This window comes from Erinaceus europaeus, chromosome 2 (genome assembly GCF_950295315.1).
Source record: "Erinaceus europaeus chromosome 2, mEriEur2.1, whole genome shotgun sequence".
NCBI classification, from domain to species: domain Eukaryota; kingdom Metazoa; phylum Chordata; class Mammalia; order Eulipotyphla; family Erinaceidae; genus Erinaceus; species Erinaceus europaeus.
This window is the reverse complement of record NC_080163.1, coordinates 130,982,337-131,000,569: the sequence shown is the minus strand read 5'-3', so window position 1 is coordinate 131,000,569 and position 18,233 is coordinate 130,982,337. Positions and strand designations below refer to the sequence as shown.

The 18,233-nt window shown below is 35.4% G+C and overlaps 1 protein-coding gene across 2 annotated transcripts in view; it reads left to right on the top strand.

The window, feature by feature from the left end:
- The window catches only part of CNTNAP4 (contactin associated protein family member 4), a 340,865-nt gene that overhangs the window by 232,217 nt on the left and 90,415 nt on the right, over window positions 1-18,233 (top strand). For both annotated transcript variants that reach the window (XM_007527564.3, XM_060185140.1), the window contains 3 exons: window positions 2,345-2,516; window positions 7,622-7,728; window positions 9,471-9,590. In XM_007527564.3, the coding sequence (XP_007527626.1) occupies window positions 2,345-2,516; window positions 7,622-7,728; window positions 9,471-9,590 (399 nt within the window). The remainder of the gene's footprint in view (window positions 1-2,344; window positions 2,517-7,621; window positions 7,729-9,470; window positions 9,591-18,233) is intronic.

Sequence of the window (18,233 nt, the reverse complement as noted above, 5' to 3'; positions counted from 1 at the left end):
AGGCTATAGGATCCCACTGCATAGGGGCAGTCTCTTCCAACAGCCCAGGTTGCATCTTCATTTTGAGCTAACTGTGGGAGAGCAGGTTGCTCCAGAATCCCTTTATTCTACTCCTGCTGTGTCAAATCCTACTATCATGTTTCATCTTTTCTCCTAACCTCCAAACTCATACTTCTCCAAAAGTCAGACTCTGTGGTGGTTCAGTGCATTCAACTTTCATCACTTATGTTGTTAGACATTCTAAATATGGGTTCTACAGACTGAGGATAGATAACTGTCTACTATCCCTTGGGTTATTGAAAAGTCAGGACATATCTTTTTTTTTCCTTAATTTTTTTTTTTATTACCAGATCACTGAGCAGCTGTCATTTATGTGGTGCAGGGGACTTCAGAGTCTTAGGCATGAGAACAACATATTTTTTCTATGCAAAAATGTGTCATAACTTTTCCAACAACCCATATATTCCCCAATGCTGTTTTTGTGCTCTTTAGTATCACACCGTGAAGCAAGAGATACTAAACTCAGAATTCTCACATCCCTGTTTGTGTAAATCAGCCATTATCCACTCAGTGAACTGGTTACCCCACCATGAAATCAAACCCAATGTCTCACTCTGGTACAGTGACACATAGTGTTCATTTATCTGTCATCCTCAGAGGTGCTTAACATGCTGACTGCCTCTAGTAATGGATCCATCCATTAATTCATCATTAAGTATTCCCCAGAAGTCTTTATATTTTAGAATTTTTATCTTAAATGGGTTCAGTGCAGAAGTCTCTGCTATAGCATGATAGTGCCTATTATCAGAGACTAATGAGACTAACCTGGGTTGAACCTTTTTTTTTTTCCTTAGGATCTCTTGTTTATTAAACATTGTAGCTAGGTATCTGGAGTGCTTTGTTTAAAGTTCCATGACCTTTTCTTATGGCTATGAGTTTGCTTAGTTTTACTCCCCACAGGCATAATGCACAATTTAATTTATTCTGAAATAGTTTGAAATGTGTCAGGAAATGCCACCTGAAGAAAAAGAGATTAGCAGAACTGTTTATATCCACGGCATATTGGTGTTATTCCAAAATATTATTGAACTATTACCCTCTCTGTTTTTAGCACTTTTAATTGGTTAATAAGTCATCTAGAAAGCAAATAAACACAGTGGTAACAATATCCAACACAACATTAGAATTTTTAAGCACAGAAAGCATGTGTAGCACTATGTATAATAAATTAATGCTAAAAAATTTTACCCCATTTATTGATACATTAAAATTGAACCTTCTAAGTCTTCATCAGGTTAAAATAAATTATTTCAATGTGACTGTGCCAATACTAAACATGAATTCTGGCCTTTACTTGCCCTGTAAATTCATTTTGTTAGAAAAACAAAGCATTAAGGGGAAATGCCCTTAAGTCAAAAATGTTTCATTATAATGGATAGTTCCATATAGAAAACTTGCCTGGATTATACAGGAATTAAGAAATTTCAGATTCACTTATTATTCTTTGACTTTACAGTAGTACTTGATAATCACAATGGCAAAGGAAAATTAATGAAAATATGTAATGTTATATATATTCATACTCAGAAATTATTTACTTCACTTGGATGGAGAAATATTCAGAACATTATTAAACTTCATATAATAATGGTTGATAACATACTTCTTTATTATTATATAACTAAAAACAAGATAAATTTTAGAAAAATGCTAGAAAATTTGAACACAAGTGGAACATTCTTTTCTGAGAAAAAAATAAAATCAAGCAATGGAACACTTTTTATATTAAGCCATTATGATTTACTAAAACTCTTGTATTTGTGGGATTGTATACATAAGAAAATTAAGAGTTTAATTAAATAAATAATTTTTTCCAACTCAGCATAACTCCTTTTCCAGTTAGCTTTAAATACAAATGCATTTCACCATTATTGATTTCTCTTTTCTTATCTACAGTGCACATTTTCATGCTTTGCTCCTCTTTTTGTATTCTAAAAGAGCAACATCCTGTGCTTAGTTTATACATAATTTAGTAATATTGACTAACATATTTAGGATTCTAAAGCTAGAACTGTATAAATTTTGGATCAAGTTAATATACTTGCATACAATTATTATAACTGTATTAATTTCCTATGAGCCCTATGGTGATGAAGAGAAATACTTTGTGTGAATTTCTGCTTATAATTTAGATGAAACTAATAATGACTGCAATGGGATTTTTCTCCCACTTTTAATTTTAAGAAAATAGTCAAGTTCCTTCTTTTACTAATGTATTCTTGATATTGAATCCCTGATTCATTATATGTCCTGGTTTTACTCCCATTTGTTTTATTTGTATTAGGTTGTCCTGACAACAGCTTTGAAATGAAATGTAAAAATCCACTTGGTGGGTTTCAGGGATGTATGAGACTCATTTCCATTGGTGACAACATGGTAGATCTGATTTCAGTTCAGCGTGGCTCCCTTGGAAACTTCAGTGACCTTCAAATAGACTCCTGTGGAATCACAGACAGGTAAAGAGAATCTCACTTTTTCGTTGTTGTTACTTTATTTTCAAGCTTTTGGCAGTAAATTAAAACATATATAAAATTAGCAGATTTTCTCTTACTTTTCACAATCATTCACTACAGATGAATTATATATGCATATGTTATATTAAAAATAAGAAAAACAAATATAACTTAGCTTTATATTTCTTATTTTAAGTGATAAAATTTAGAAGAGAAGTAAGTATGCTATTCATTGGTATACATGCTTCAAATTTATAAAGCAGTGTGTATGCTGTTAAAATTCTGGATGGATATAAATGTATCAAAATGTATCATTTAAGACAATAGATTAGGGCACCCTAAGAGTAATATTGCTTATACATCACCTATATATCAGAGACCTATATGGTTAGTTGCCAAACTGCCTTTTGCTTTACTGGTGTTTGAATAATGTTTTCAGAAGAATAGGAATTGAACTGGTTCTGTGCTTCTAATCTTAAGTTTTAATTGCCCATCACTATCTATAGGAAAAATAAATTTTGGATCTTTATTATTTACCAATATGATTGGTCCAAGAAGTTTCAGAAGGAACTTCACTATTATATATAATAGAGTTGTGAAAGAATTTGAAGTTAATTGTAGAGGACAAAAAACATGGGCAACTGTAACAAATGTGCTGGCTAATCATGCTTATATCACGACTGTTAAGTTTTGATTATTGAGTTTAGTGGACTAGCATGGCTATTACAAATTTCTAAACATTATTATTTTTAATTTTATACTTTTTATTTATAAAATGAAACATTGACAAGACCATAGGATAAGAGGGGTACAATTCCACACAGTTCCCACCACCAGAATCTGTATCCTATCCCCTCCCCTGATAGCTTTCCTATTCTTTAACCCTCTGGGAGTATGGACCCAAGGTCATTGTGGGATGCAGAAGGTAGAAGGTCTGGCTTCTGTAATTGCTTCCCCACTGAACATGGGCGTTAACAGGTCGATCCATACTCCCAGGCTGCCTCTCTCTTTCCCTAGTGGGGTGGGGCTCTGGGGAAGTGGAGCTCCAGGACACATTGATGGGGTCATCTGCCCAGAGAAGTCAGGTTGGCATCCTGATGGCATCTGGAACCTGGTGGCTGAAAAAGAGTTAAGATGTAAAGCAGAACAAATTGTTGACTATTCATGAACTTAAAGGCTAGAATATTGCAGATGAAGATTTGGGGTCTCCATTTTAGAAAAAGCTAGTAGGTCTATTAAAGGCATATTCCAAGGGGCCCATGACTTTACAAGTTTTACTAAAAATTCATCAAAGTGACAAACTTAGTTTCTATCCTATATCTTGGTAGTGGAGTGAGTGGGGTGAAAGACAGATAGGAGAGGGACTAGTTCTGGCTGATTTCATTGCTTTGAGTAAAGACACGAGATTTGAATCCATGTAGTAAACATTACCCTAGGTTTATAGCTCTGTTTCATTTCCCTAAATATGATAATGTAGGATAGATTTTACTTCAACATCATTAACTCTAGATATGTTTTATATTGTATTAAGGTCCTTTAAAATTCAAATTCAAGTGGACAGGGGATCAGGACAAATTGAAATCATACCTGTCACTTCAGTTTTGGGCATGTTGATGTATGCATTTGTTCAAGTTCTCAAGCAATAAAAAAAATGAAAGCATCTATGGAAACACTTTAGAAGCTAGTGGACATAGATTGATGAATTGTTTTATGCTGTACTGAAATGACTAGTGAGGATAAAATTGTAAAATACAGTTGTTTACAACATTTGATGAGAATTGGTACTTCACAACACAGTGTCATCTGCTCTGTAAGTTGCTTACCAGTGATCAAACTGAACTACTACTTGATGCATTTAAATGGAATATGCATGTAGTCTTTTACACTATAATTTTAAAACTGAAAAGTCTAAACTGATTAAGGAAAATTGATGCAGTAGCATATCAAGTAGAAGTCACATATGAATCCCAATAATGAAATCATTCATTTATTGGAATTTAAGCATAGTTATTTATATCTATCACATTTCAAACTACATTTTGGGGCCATTTAAAGACAAGCATGCTCTTTTCTGATTGTTATTATTATTTAATTAATTTCATTCTCCTAGAATATTGTTCATTTAAAATGCTTAAAAAGTTAAATGCATCATGAAACATTTTGGATATCTGCATCTGTAAGAGTTAAATTGTATATAAATTAACGGACATGGAAAGATGCCAGTTGATTGTTTAATTTTCTAACCGTCGCCTTAGTTTTGCTGCAGAAGGCTAATGTTTTCATATAGAAAGACTACAGCACTGACATTTTCTCCAATGTGCTAGGGGCAAGGCTTAAACCTTGGTTGCGCACATGGCAAAATCAAAGGATGCATTATTATTTTCAAGTCAAGTCCTCAGCATCCATTATTTCACTGCTCTGGTGTATATTTTCATTCAAGTAGTGAGACAGAGCTAGAAAAGCAGAAAAAAGACACAGGGAGTAACACTACAGTACTGAAGCATCTTCCAGTGCCATAATACTTCTTGTGCGGTGCCAGGGTTTGGACGTGGGCTGCATCTTACCCTGGTGAATTATCTCTCCAGCTCCTATTTATTCAGTTTTTTAAACATGAGGTTGTAAAATAATATGTACCTTGTAAATATGTACAAATATACACATATGAGGAAACTCTAACATGGAGAAGTTTTCTAAATTAAATTATCTAAGAAAAGGCGGGGGGGGGGGCGACTGGGCTTTAGTGCAGTGGGTTAAGCGCACATGGCGTAAAGTGCAAGGACCTGCGTAAAGATCCTTGTTCTAGCCCCCAGCTCCCCATCTGCAGGGGGTTGCTTCGCAAGCAGTGAAGCAGGTTTGCAGGTCTTTCTTCTCTTTTCTGTCTTCCCCTCCCCTCTCGATTTCTCTCAGTCCTATCCAACAACAACAACTATAACAATCAAAGGCAACAAAATGGGAAAAATAGCCTCCAGGAGCAGTAGGTTCCTAGTGCTGGCATCTAGCCCCAGCAATAACCCTGGAGGCAAAAAAAAGGGGGGGGGGGTGGCGCTGGATGCTTATAGGTCAGAGGAATGCTATCTAAAGGTTAATAAAACTTAAAGGGACCATCAAGGACATTTTGATCAGTCTTTATAATCAAAAGTATGAATTACATCCTAGATAAAAATGGGAAAATTCCAAAAATAAAATATGTAATTCTCATTCGCAGTTTAAGAAGGAGGATAGTAAAATTCCCTCATGAGTATATTCTTTTTTATTTTTTTATTCTATTTATTTATTTTCCCTTTTTTGCCCTTGTTGTCTTTTTATTATTGTTGTAGTTGTTGTTGTTGTTATTGATGTTGTCGTTGTTAGATAAGACAGAGAGAAATGGAGAGAAGAGGGGAAGACAGAGAGGGGGAGAGAAAGATAGACACCTGCAGACCTGCTTCACTGCCTGTGAAGCAACTCCCCTGCAGGTGGGGAGCCGGGGGCTGGAACCGGGATCATTAGGCGGGTCCTTTTGCTTTGGCCACGTGCGCTTAACCTGCTGCGCTACCACCCGACTCTCATGAGTATATTCTTGAGAGATGTTGATGTTTAGTTTTCATTATAAGATGAATGAGAGCATTTCAAGTTTCAGAAACTTAATGTATATTTCATTCTAAATTTTAAAAAGTGTTAGTAATTTTATTGGTACTTCTTGCATTCATACCAGAAGCCCCCAGTCTTTTTTATTCATGATGTCTATTTATATCACTATTATTTTTTTTTTTTAGTATCCCAAGCCAAAGTATTCCAACACTTTCATCTAAAATCTGACTTAGGTCTAAACAACCTCATAAATGTTGATGTTCTAATAATTTAGTCACCCTTTGAAAAATTAATATATTTGGATAATATTCCTATTCTATTGTTAATTAAACATCATTCTTTAATAATTGTGTGTGTTTACTCTTGAGTACTATACAACCTTTTTTGTTTAATTGCCACCATGGCTATCTCTGGGTCTCAGTGCCTGCACTGTGGATCCACCACTCCCAGAGGCTATTTCTTCCTCTTCCCCCCACCCCTTCTATTTTATTGGACAGGACTCAGAAATTGAAAAAGGGAGAGGTAGATAGAGAGGGAGAAAGATAGATACCTGCAGACCTGCTTCACCACTTGTGAAGCCTCTCCCCAACAGGTAGGGCTCAAACCCCTGTCCTTGCCCATGGTAACATATGCACTTAACCAGGTGCACCACCACCCAGCCACTTCTACAACTTTTCAGAGCTTGGAGCTAGATCAGACACTGTCACTCTCTGTTCAACATTGATTTCATATAGTGCTTGACTTTTACCAACTATTAAAAGTATAAAATACAGGACATCATCAAAGGGAATTTGTTATGATCTATTGTGGAAATTGAACTACTTCAAGCTAGTAAGTTGTACAGTGTTTGACAGATATTAAGTATGCTTTCATTTCCCTTGAAAAAAAATATCCGGGGACTATGATTTAGTATCCTACAACATGCTGTTTAGAATCTGTGTCAATATAGCATACAGTCAGAGTTCTTCAGTGATATACCGCATGATTAAAGATCTTCCTCTCACTGCCTTTTTTCCTTCCCTCTTTTTTTTTTGTATTAATTTTGATTGATTTTATCTTAGTGGTAAAGCAAAAGACATAGACCAGAGCACTACTAAGGTCTGCCATATGTAGTGCCAAGGGTTGAACCTGGCACTCCAAGCATTCAAGTCATGTGCTCTACTGCTGAGTAACCTCTTGCTCCTCTTCTTGATTCCTCTCTAATTTAAATATTTAGTGTTTTAAAAGCAATATGATTAAGTGTTGTTATAGGCAACATGTTGAATTTGTGTCATGTCACTTAGGGCAAATGAAAGGTTCTAATAGAGTAGGACATGTTGAAAATTATAGTCTTCACAACATGAAAATTGGTTGAAATCAGATGAATTTATTGGTTTAGTTCTATAGCTAAAGAACATTAACAATAGACAAATGACCAGTAGTCAGGTTACTCCTTATGCTGTTGCCCACAGTCCTTTGTTTCATTACTACCTATAAATTATCTGCATTCATTATATATAAAGATGGAAAATAGTGATTGTATCTGCACCCTTTTATAGGTGTTTACCCAACTATTGTGAACATGGAGGTGAATGTTCCCAATCCTGGAACACTTTTCACTGCAACTGTACAAATACTGGTTATAGGGGAGCAACTTGCCACAATTGTAAGTCTAACATGTACATTTGTTCTTGCTTCTATTCTGATAACTGTTCCATTTTCCTTTTCAGAGTGTGTGTGTGTGTGTGTGTAAATCCAGTTGAGTTCTAGTTTATTTTTTTAACACAAATCTCTTTTCAGAAAATAGTCAAGTTTAGTGTAAATGGGAGGACAGGTGGGTATGGGAGCATTAAAATATTATAAAATTTAAAATATTGGGAATTAATATTAAACAGTTATAAAATTCAGATAATACACATAGAGCAAAAGTTATCTTATTCAATTATGTATCCTTCTAATATTTTACTCCAAATGTACATGTATATTCTGTCAGCCTATTCAAGGTACTTATGTACTCATAGAAACGTATAAATTACCTTTTTTTTTTTTTTACCTCTAGGGTTATTATTGGGGTTTGGTGCCTGAAATATGAATCCACTGGTGCTGTGGCCATGTTTTCTGATTTTTGAATAGGACAGAGAGAAATTGAGAGGGAAGGGGAAGCTAGAGACAGAGAAAGAAAGATAGACACCTGTAGACCTGTTTTACCACTTGTGAGGTAACCCTTCCTTCAGTTAGGGAGCTGGGGGCTCAAAGCCAGAGCCTTGGGAGGGTCCTTGTGCTTTGTACTATGTGCACTTAACCTGGTGCGCCACCACTCAACCTCTAAATTAACATTTCTCCATGTCCATTTAATTACAGGAAATACAAATGTGACTGTAAAATATGTAAAATGTGACTGTTTGTTTCTGTTTCTATAATACACACCAGGAATAAAACCCTTTCTGTTGTGAAAGAATAAAATTAATTGGCGTGGTTGTTTAAAATTTGTGTAATAGCAAAAAAAATAGTTACAGTTTTCCTATTATCTAAATTCTCACTAATATAATTTTCAAAAATTTATAATAGATGAGGAAAAGATATTAAGAAAATGGTATATTTCTCATTCCACAGAATAAAAGACTTAATAGTGATCATCAGTGTATCTGACCTATGTATTCAGTAGACCTATGTATCATATAAGTAGTTAATATCAAACTCTGTTCAAGGAAAATGTATTATTGTATAATGAAGATCATCCAGTTATGGATCAAAACACACTGGGACTACTCAGAATTTTTTTTCATGTAAAGATTCCTTCATCTTTTTCAGTTTCAGTACAGAGCATTAGAGAAAATTTCTTGTGTAAATTTAAAAAATAATGATGTGGGAATTTTTAAATCATACTTGTTTTGTGAAAATAAAATTTATCTGTTAGTTATCTATATGAAATGGAAAATAGTTATTAGTGGGTGAAGGAGATAGCATAATGTTTATGCAAAAGAACTCTCATGCTTGAGGCTCTGAGGTCCCTGTTTCAATACCTTGCACCACCAATCATTAGCCAGAGCTAGGCAGTGTTGCTCTGGCAATAAATAAATAAATAAATAAATAAATAAATAAAATTAATTGATTAATTAAAATAAACTTTTTACATTAATATTTGATAACTAAAGATCATTTAAATATAAACACTATAGTGTTTCAGCTATTAAATTGATAGTAGAAATATAACACCTGTTGTAGGGAGATTAAAAAATGTATACCTCCTTGTGATAGGTGTCTGCAAACACTCTCATCCCCAACTTAGATCCTTTCAACCTATGTGTCAACAACTTTACTATAAAACCATAACAAAGGGACTTTTCAAAGTTAACCCAATTAACAAATAATGTGATGATAATATTAACTATCTCTTGTTTTTAATAGCTATTTATGAGCAGTCATGTGAAGCATATAAACATAGAGGAAATACTTCAGGATTTTACTATATAGATTCAGATGGAAGTGGCCCCCTAGAACCATTTCTTCTGTACTGCAATATGACTGGTAAGTTAATCAGCTTTCATTTAATAGTTAAATTAGTGTGAATGCTTTAAACAAACCAAATTTAAATGAGACAAATAGTATGTTGGTTTAACTTCAAGTTAGTTAAAATGTTAGAACTAAAGATAAATGTTGTGATTACTCTCTGTCACACAGTATCTGTGGAGAACATTCGGTAGTATATATGTCTTATGAGATCCAAAACCAAAAATGACAGATTATTTCTCTATGAAGATTAAGAAATAGGAAATCTTTACCAAAAAAATGTTTGTTTTAAAATGCAGATTAAAATCTTTATCGGATTACTTGCATAAATAAGTAAGAATTAATAGTCATAGAAAATGTGTCTAATTAAATTCTACACCCATTCATGATAAAAAAGATATGAAAACTCATTAAATTTTAAATAGAAGGAAATTGCATTAATTTGTTAAATACTGCCTACAGAAATCCTATAGTGAATATCATAATTAATGGTGAAGTAGTACAACTGTTAGCAGCAGTAACTCAAGGGTGTCTGGTATTATCATCGGTCTACTCACCATTGGGCTAGATGTCCTCACTAGTATAATAAAGTATGTAAAAGACATGAAAATGAAAAGAACTAAGATTCTCAGTATTTGCAGATGTATTGAGATTATTCTAAGCAATTTATAGGCAAACTAGCAAAATTTAGGATGATAACTATATATAAGTTAATGCTATTTCTATGCATCAGCAATAAGCAATTAGAAAATTAAATTTTTAAAATTCTATAAAAATGTCAGATAATGGTATTAAATATAATGAAATATGCACATAGTTTCCACTGGTAAGTATAAACTGTTCTTGAGATAAATTAAGATCCTGAATAAGTGAAAAAATGTAAAAATTGTATTGACTAGATGGCTCAGTATGATATGTGTCAAGTTACTAAGTTTTGATTCATTACAAACTTAAAATAAAATTCAAGCAGATTATTTATTGGTTGGTATAATTGCTTTATTGAAAACTGGGAAGCAAATCCCAAATTTTATTAGCAAATTTGAAGAAACAAGAAGAACCAAACCAATCTTAATGAATAAAGTTACTAACTTTACCAGATATAAAGACATCATATGATATGCTAAATAAGCCAGTGTGTGAATGGCACAAAGATAAACAAGTAGACCAATGAAGCAAAACAGAGAATCTATAAACATACTCATTCACATGTGCATAGTGGATTTATTGCAAAGGTGGTATTGATTCATAGTAAAGGGAAAATGTTTTCATTCAACCAGTGGCACTGGGAAAATTTGTACAAAAACGTTGCAAAAGAGTCTTGGTTCATTTATCATCAAACAAAGGGAAATGCATTCCAGGTGAATTATGCTATTCAAGAGTAGCTACTAGGAACAAATGCTTATTTAGACTCAAATTCACTTCAACAGCTGTGCTGTCACTTATTTTCCAAGCAATACCTATACCTATAACTACTTCTAAGTCTTCTTGCTTTTTCTTCTTCCCTCTCAGTTGTGTAGCAGTGCCTGATTTCTGTATTTTTTCTTTTCTTTTACATTTCTCTTCCCTTTCAATCACAGGTGTTTCAGGTCCTGGTGGAATTGGGATTCAGAGCTCTCTAATCATCTTCCCCTTCCATTTCCCCGTTCTGGGAGTATGAACCAAAATTCTTTTAAGGTTGCAGAAGGAAGGAATTCTGGCTTCTATAATTGCTTCTCTGCTGGACATATATGTTGGCAGGTGGATCCATGCCCCCAGCCTGTCTTTATCTTTCCCTCTTAGGGTAGGATTCTGGAGAAGTGAAATGCCAGGACACATTGGTCAGGTCATCTTCTACAGGAGGTCAGGATTGACTACTTAATTGTGATAGATGCACAGTACATATTCAAGGTGTACCAGGTTAAAGGCTCTGACAATGGTTAGGGTGAGATGCAACAAAATCAATGTTAAAAAAAACAAAAACATTCCAGCCTATTCTAATGTATATCCAAGTTTGAGAATCACTGATTTGGACCAGTGGTAGTCAAACTTTATTATATGCATGCACTCTTATTATGTCAAATTAAACAAAACGTGTGACAAAACTTAACAGAAAAAAACTGATAACTTTGCAAATGAAGATATGAAGTCAATTTTCACTTAGCATTTTTTTTCTGTATGTCTGTCTGGGAGTGTGAATGAAATCATTACATTTTGTGAATGCTATGTTGCCACAAAGACCTATTGAACTATTCACATGAACATACTTTATAACAATTTAATTTTTTTAATTACATACTTCTGAGTTGATAACACTCTATAACCTTAAAGCTTTAAGAAACAACAATGTGTACCTGGTTGAGCGCACATTTTACAAAGCACAAGGATCCAGGTTCAAGCCCCCGGTCCCCAGCTGCAGGGGGAGATTTTCACAAGTGGTGAAACAGGCTGCAGGTGTCTCTTTATCTCTCCCCCTCTTTATCACCCTCTTCCCTCTCAATTTCTTTCTGGCTGTGTCTATCCTATAAATAAGATATAAATAAAGATAAAAAAATTAAACACACACTTCTCATTATCCATGACAGTAACTAGAGAGATTCAATTAGTGAACAATAGACTGTTGCTCATAGGGGGAATACAGTGAATTAGGTTTCTGTAGGCCTCTGGTCACAGCATTCTCATCAACTGATCAATATATAACTTTGTTTTTACATATGTTTCAGGTTAAAGATGGCTTATTTAATGCACATTGTTGATTAATAAACATTGAACTATGACCTGCAAAACTATAACTCATGTCTGAATGAAGATGATCTAACACATGCATTTTCATCAAGCTTCCCTGTACCCATAGCCATCACATAGCACTTTGGCACAATGTACAAAGGCCATTTTAAGTAGTGAAATCAAGAAAAAGAAAAACCATGATGCTATCAATTACATGTGGGCCACTAGCTTTTAGTATAAGGGCCAAAACAAGATAGAAAATAGTTTTTATCAGCATTTTCTGGATACCTATCTGTTGGAAGACATTTTGATGCTTTGTTCATGCATGCAGATGTACTGCAGGTGCTGCAAGTGTTGATTTAGGGGTGACAAAGGAATTTCAGCCAGTGAGTGTATTTGCAAATAATGAAGATGTGCACTAATAAGAATTATCTGTATACACAAACATAGAACATTTATTATCAATAACTAGTAATTCCTAAGCTATATGAATTTTTCATTATCTAAATAATAATGAAATAATGAGTTTCATTTCACTGAACAATTATTTTATTTCTATGAAGTCAACATTTGAATCATAGTTTTGCATTACAAATAATGTACTTTGTTTTAGTCACAAAACAAGTCTCAAACTCTAAAGGACCTGAAAGAAATAAATAAATTCAAGTAGTACACACCCAAAGTAAGAAGTTAAAGTTGATTTAGCAAAATTATCAAAAGGCACTGATGTAAATGATGTAAATTTAAAGTCACTGGGATCCTATTGTGTCTCCTAGACATCAAGTCAGGAGAGATGAGAGATTCTGCCTGTGTTACAGGTTATACTATAAACCATTTATCCTCACCCCTAATAGAAAAAAAAAATAAGTCATTTGAAAAGCAAACTGTTGGGGCCAGGCGGTAGCACAGTGGGTTAAGCCCACATGGCTTAAAGTGCAAGGACCTGAGTAAGGATCCTGGTTTGAGCCCTTGGCACCCCACCTGCAGGGGGGTCGCTTCACAAGTGGTGAAGCAGGTCTGCAGGTGTCTATCTTTCTTTCCCCCTCTTTGTCTTCCCCTCCTATCTCCATTTCTCTCTATCTTCTCCAACAACAACAATAAACAACAAGGGCAACAAAAGGGGGAAAAAAAAAGAGCCTCCAGGAGCAGTGAATTAGTGGTGCAGGCACCGAGCCCCAGCAATAACCCTGGAGGCAAAAATAAATAAATAAATAACCCTGGAGGCAAAAAAAAAAAAAAAGCAAACTGTTGAAGGCAGTGATACAGTTGATAGATGCTAAGTGTCTTTAGAAATGTGGCTTATTGGGGAGTCGGGCTGTAGCGCAGCGGGTTAAGCGCAGGTGGCTCAAAGCGCAAGGACCGGCATAAGAACCCTGGCTCCCCACCTGCAGGGGAGTCGCTTCACAGGCGGTGAAGCAGGTCTGCAGGTGTCTATCTTTCTCTCCTCCTCTCTGACTTCCCCTCCTCTCTCCGTTTCTCTCTGTCCTATCCAACAACGACGACAACAACAATAATAACTACAACAATAAAACAATAAGGGCAACAAAAGGGAATAAATAAAGTAAAATAAAATAAAATAAAATAAAAATGTGGCTTATTGAAATATATTCAAACACAAGCTGACAGTCCCAGAAAATCCCAGTGAGAAATGTATGATACAGCTGGAAATGTTCTCTATTCATCTGGTTTTGTAAATGAGAAAACCCAAGACTAGGGAATATTCAGTGAGGCAAGCTGATGAATATCTTTAGGGACAAATCAAGAACTACAACCATGGCATGTTTCTCTCTCTCTCTCTTTCTCTCTCTCTCTCTCACCCAACCGTAGTATTTTCCCACTAGTAAAGACTCCCTTCTGTCTATATCATTTTGTTTGTAGCCAATAACATTCTTCTAGTTATAAAAAGTTTTTCATAACAATTATGAAAAGTTTATAAAGTGCTGAATCAATACCTTGCAAATGTTAAACTTAGAAACCTTAGTTACTAGTCTAGAGTTAAAGATGTTTAACTTTTAAAAAAATTCAATTAAGGTAGAGGAGATAACATAATGACTATGCAAAACGACTTTCATACCTGAAGCTCAAAGGCCCAAGTTCATTCCCCTTGATTACCATAAGCCAGAGCTAAACAGTGTTCTGGTCAATCTCACTATATATATATTATATGGAGAGACAGAGACAGATACAGAGACTGAGAGAGAGAATTCCTAGATAAAAGATACAAAAAGAAAAAAAATTCTTCTTTTAATTATTTCCCTCCACTATGCTAAAGACTAAAAATTCTTTCTGAAAAGAGTAGTTTACATATAATCTAAAAATAATTAGTCAAATATTTACTTGTCAGCAAGATACCAAGTTCACAAGACAGTTTTTGTTTGTTTGTTTTTGGTTTTGTTTATTTACCAGAGTACTTCTGAGCTCTGGCTTAAGATGGTACATAGGGATCAAACCTGGGACTTCAGAATCGGAGGCATGAGAGTCTTTTGCATAACCATTATGTTCTCTCCCCTGCACAAGATAGTTTTTATCAGGGCAAGATTTCTCCATTTCACTCTGGACCTTCTGAGCCCCGCAGCTTCCCCCAGTGTTGGGTAACTCAGCTGCATAGTTTGTGGTAGTGGGGAACTATGTTTACACTGTTGCCTGGTGAAAGAAAGAAGGAAAGCAGGCAGGCATGTGACTTGGTCAAGATAATGTGAAGCTCAGTGTCTTCTCCTGAAGCCACTGCTTTTTCTATAATGAAAGAGTATGATATTCAAAAAGTTTCTCATTGTAAAACTTTGAGTCATAATGACAGTTATTTCAGTGGGGAGAAATTAAGGGTCTCATCCTCTACTGATTGAACTAGCCAGGTGGCATTAGTGGGGAGAAATTAACAAGAGCTAGAGTAGTGGCTACATTTTCCCACCTTTTTGCTCCTGAGAATAGTTGAATCAGTTTCACTGGCTCAGTAAGTTTAGAGGCCTAGACCTGAGAATTAACTCTATTAACAAGTTCTGCACTTGATTTTGATATTTGGGCTCCTGAGACCATTCAGAAGTGCCTGGAGAGGATAAGACTCTGATAACCAAATTATTCTTACTTTAGGGATTTCAATAATAAAGGCTTTCATAATACCTATGAGAAGTAATAACTCATTATTCAAATACAGCCCTTTTTTACATCACATTTCTTCAGTGCTAGCTATTCTCCCTTTACATCTTCTGCTGTCCCTGATACTACACTTTCTACCTGCTCTTCCAGACCTCATCACATCTATCACCCTCAGCTATTAACCATGAAGAAATACAAGCTTGGCAACTGTATTGCTTAAACAGCATGTTTTTTTTTTTTCATTGCCCTGTTATCACACTTAAAAAATAGCAGTCAGCTGAAGATAAATCAAGCTCTTAATTACTCCATTCTTTACCTACAATTTATATATTAGAAATCTCTCCAGGAAGAGACAACAGTCACCCAAACTGCCTTTCCTTTTTTATTTTCATGCATCTATTAAGTCCCAAAGATTTTCTGCCTATTTCACTGATCTCTTTGTATACATTTCCCTGTATCTCCTTACCTTTAAGAACTCACCTTGTATCTGGTAAAGGATAATTTTAAAAAATGAAATTATGACATGCACAGATATAAATATGATAGTAAAATATATGTCTGAATGGTTTTTACTAGCATATGATTAATGAAGAAACTGAGAAGATGTTATAATCAGCTCTAAAACTAATCCAAAGAACAGATAAATTCTCTATCAGTAAGATTAAAATGAATGTACAAGAGACTATCTTCTTGCAGAAATCAATGGAGCCTCTACTACATTAACAAGAATTACTTGAAAAGAAACAATGTATTACTTAGTAAGCAAAGAAAATGTTCTGAAATCTTGAGTTGAAGAGTAAGTATAGGAGACTGAGTAGTGGCATACCTGATTGAGTGCGCAGTTTGCCATGCTTGAGCCCTGCTCCCCACCTGCAGGGGGTACTCTTTATGAGTAGTAAAGTAGGTTTATAGGTTTCTACTATTCTCCCTCCCTCTCTTCCTCCCCCTCCCCCTTTCTCTCTGTCCTTTCAAGTAAAATAGAAGGAAACTAGATAAAATAGTGGCTGCCAGGAGCAGTGGATTCATAGTGCTGACACTGAACTGCAGTAACAACATTTGTGGCAATTAAAAATACATACATACATACATACATACATACATACATACATACATAAGAATAAGTTAAATATATCTTAGAAATTAAAGATAGTGAATTTATTATTTTTTTCAGGGTGGTGTGGCTTTAGACAGTTTTATTTCAAATAGACATGACAGGCCACTCTTTTTTTTTTTACACTATTTATTTACAAAAAGGAAACATTAACTAAATCATAGGATAAGAGGGGTACAACTCCACACAATTCCCACAATCAGAATCTGTATCCCATCCCCTCCCCTGATAGCTTTCCTATTCTTTAACGCTCTGGGAGTATGGACCCAAGGTTATTGTGGGATGCAGAAGGTGGAAGGTCTGGCTTCTGTAGTTGATTCCCCACTGAACATGGGCGTTTACAGGTTGATCCATACTCCTATCCTGTTTATCTTTCCTTAGTGGGGAAGGGCTCCAGGACACATTGGTGGGGTTGTCTGTTCAGGGAAGTCTGGTTGGCATCATGGTAGCAGGCTGTAATAGTGCAGATGAGGGAGTTGAAGAGTTGGGGGGTGGGGTCCTCCATTTTGTAGATAGCTAGTAGGCCTATTTTAGTTATATTCCAAAGGGCCTGTGGCTATACATTTTTTTTTTTTTTTTTTTTTTACTCCTTAACCTGAAATCTGATATGCTGGTGGATCCAAGTTATTGTCTGGGGAGATGATGTCATGGCTGGAAAAGGAACAGAAAACTGGATGAGGGAATAGTAGCTCCCTAATATGGGAAATATTGTTAACTGTAAACCCCATCTGATTTGGTCTAGGGCCCATATTCAGCTTAGGAGCCTATGTGACCTCTACATCCCTGTAGATCTGAGCTCACATTCTGTGGCCATGAGTAGGAACATTCCAAGCTGCCCCAATATCAGGACCCATCTTCCTCAGGTGTAGCATAGAGTATGTTGTTCACCCTCCCTTTGGAGGATAGAATATTCTCTACCATTGTTGATCCAAGTTGAGGGCAAGGTCCTGTGGGAGCCCACAAAGGGGTCTATTGTGTTTTTCCTGATAGAAATGACCGGTAACAATGGAGAGAGGGATTTATTCGAGGTCTAGGCCCATCATATTGTTTGGGAATCTCAGGACTCCCTGACTAGGGCACCAGCTGATGGGGTGGCCTGATAGTGACTAAAGAGTCATCGTTAAATTATGCCAGTCTCTTGCCCTTATTCAACTTTTGCTGTCCTTGCTTTGATAAGGTTAGCTTTGGAGTGAGTGAGAGAACTGTAACAGGAAGTAGGTGAGGAGGGTATCTATGTCTAAGTAGACACTATTTCATTATGAACTTTATACTGACTCACTACAGACTATTGTGTACTTTTGCTTTCAGGTATATATTTTTCCCTAATTTATGGATACATGTGAACCTATGCTCTATCTCATAGGACCTGGCCTATATCTAGATTTTGGGACTTTGTTAGGAAGTGAACCTCTTGGAATGGAATTAGAGAATCCTATGAAAGGAAAAGTCTCACCCTAGTAATGAGGGTGAAGTGTTGACATTTCATGCCTGACATCTCTGGACACAGTCTGAAGTGAAGCATGCTGAGGTGTTTAATATATCTTAGTTAAATATATTTTAGAAATTAAAAATAGTGAATTTCTCTGGAAATATTTAGAGGTGTTTTTTTTTTTTCCCAGAAGCAATTGTGCTCCCTCTGTCTCTGTTTCTGACTTGCCCCTTGGCTGAGACTTCTCTCTTCCAGGAACAAATTTTCAGATGGAGACAGATAAATCAAAGACACCATAACACTAAAACTTCCTCCAATGTGATGT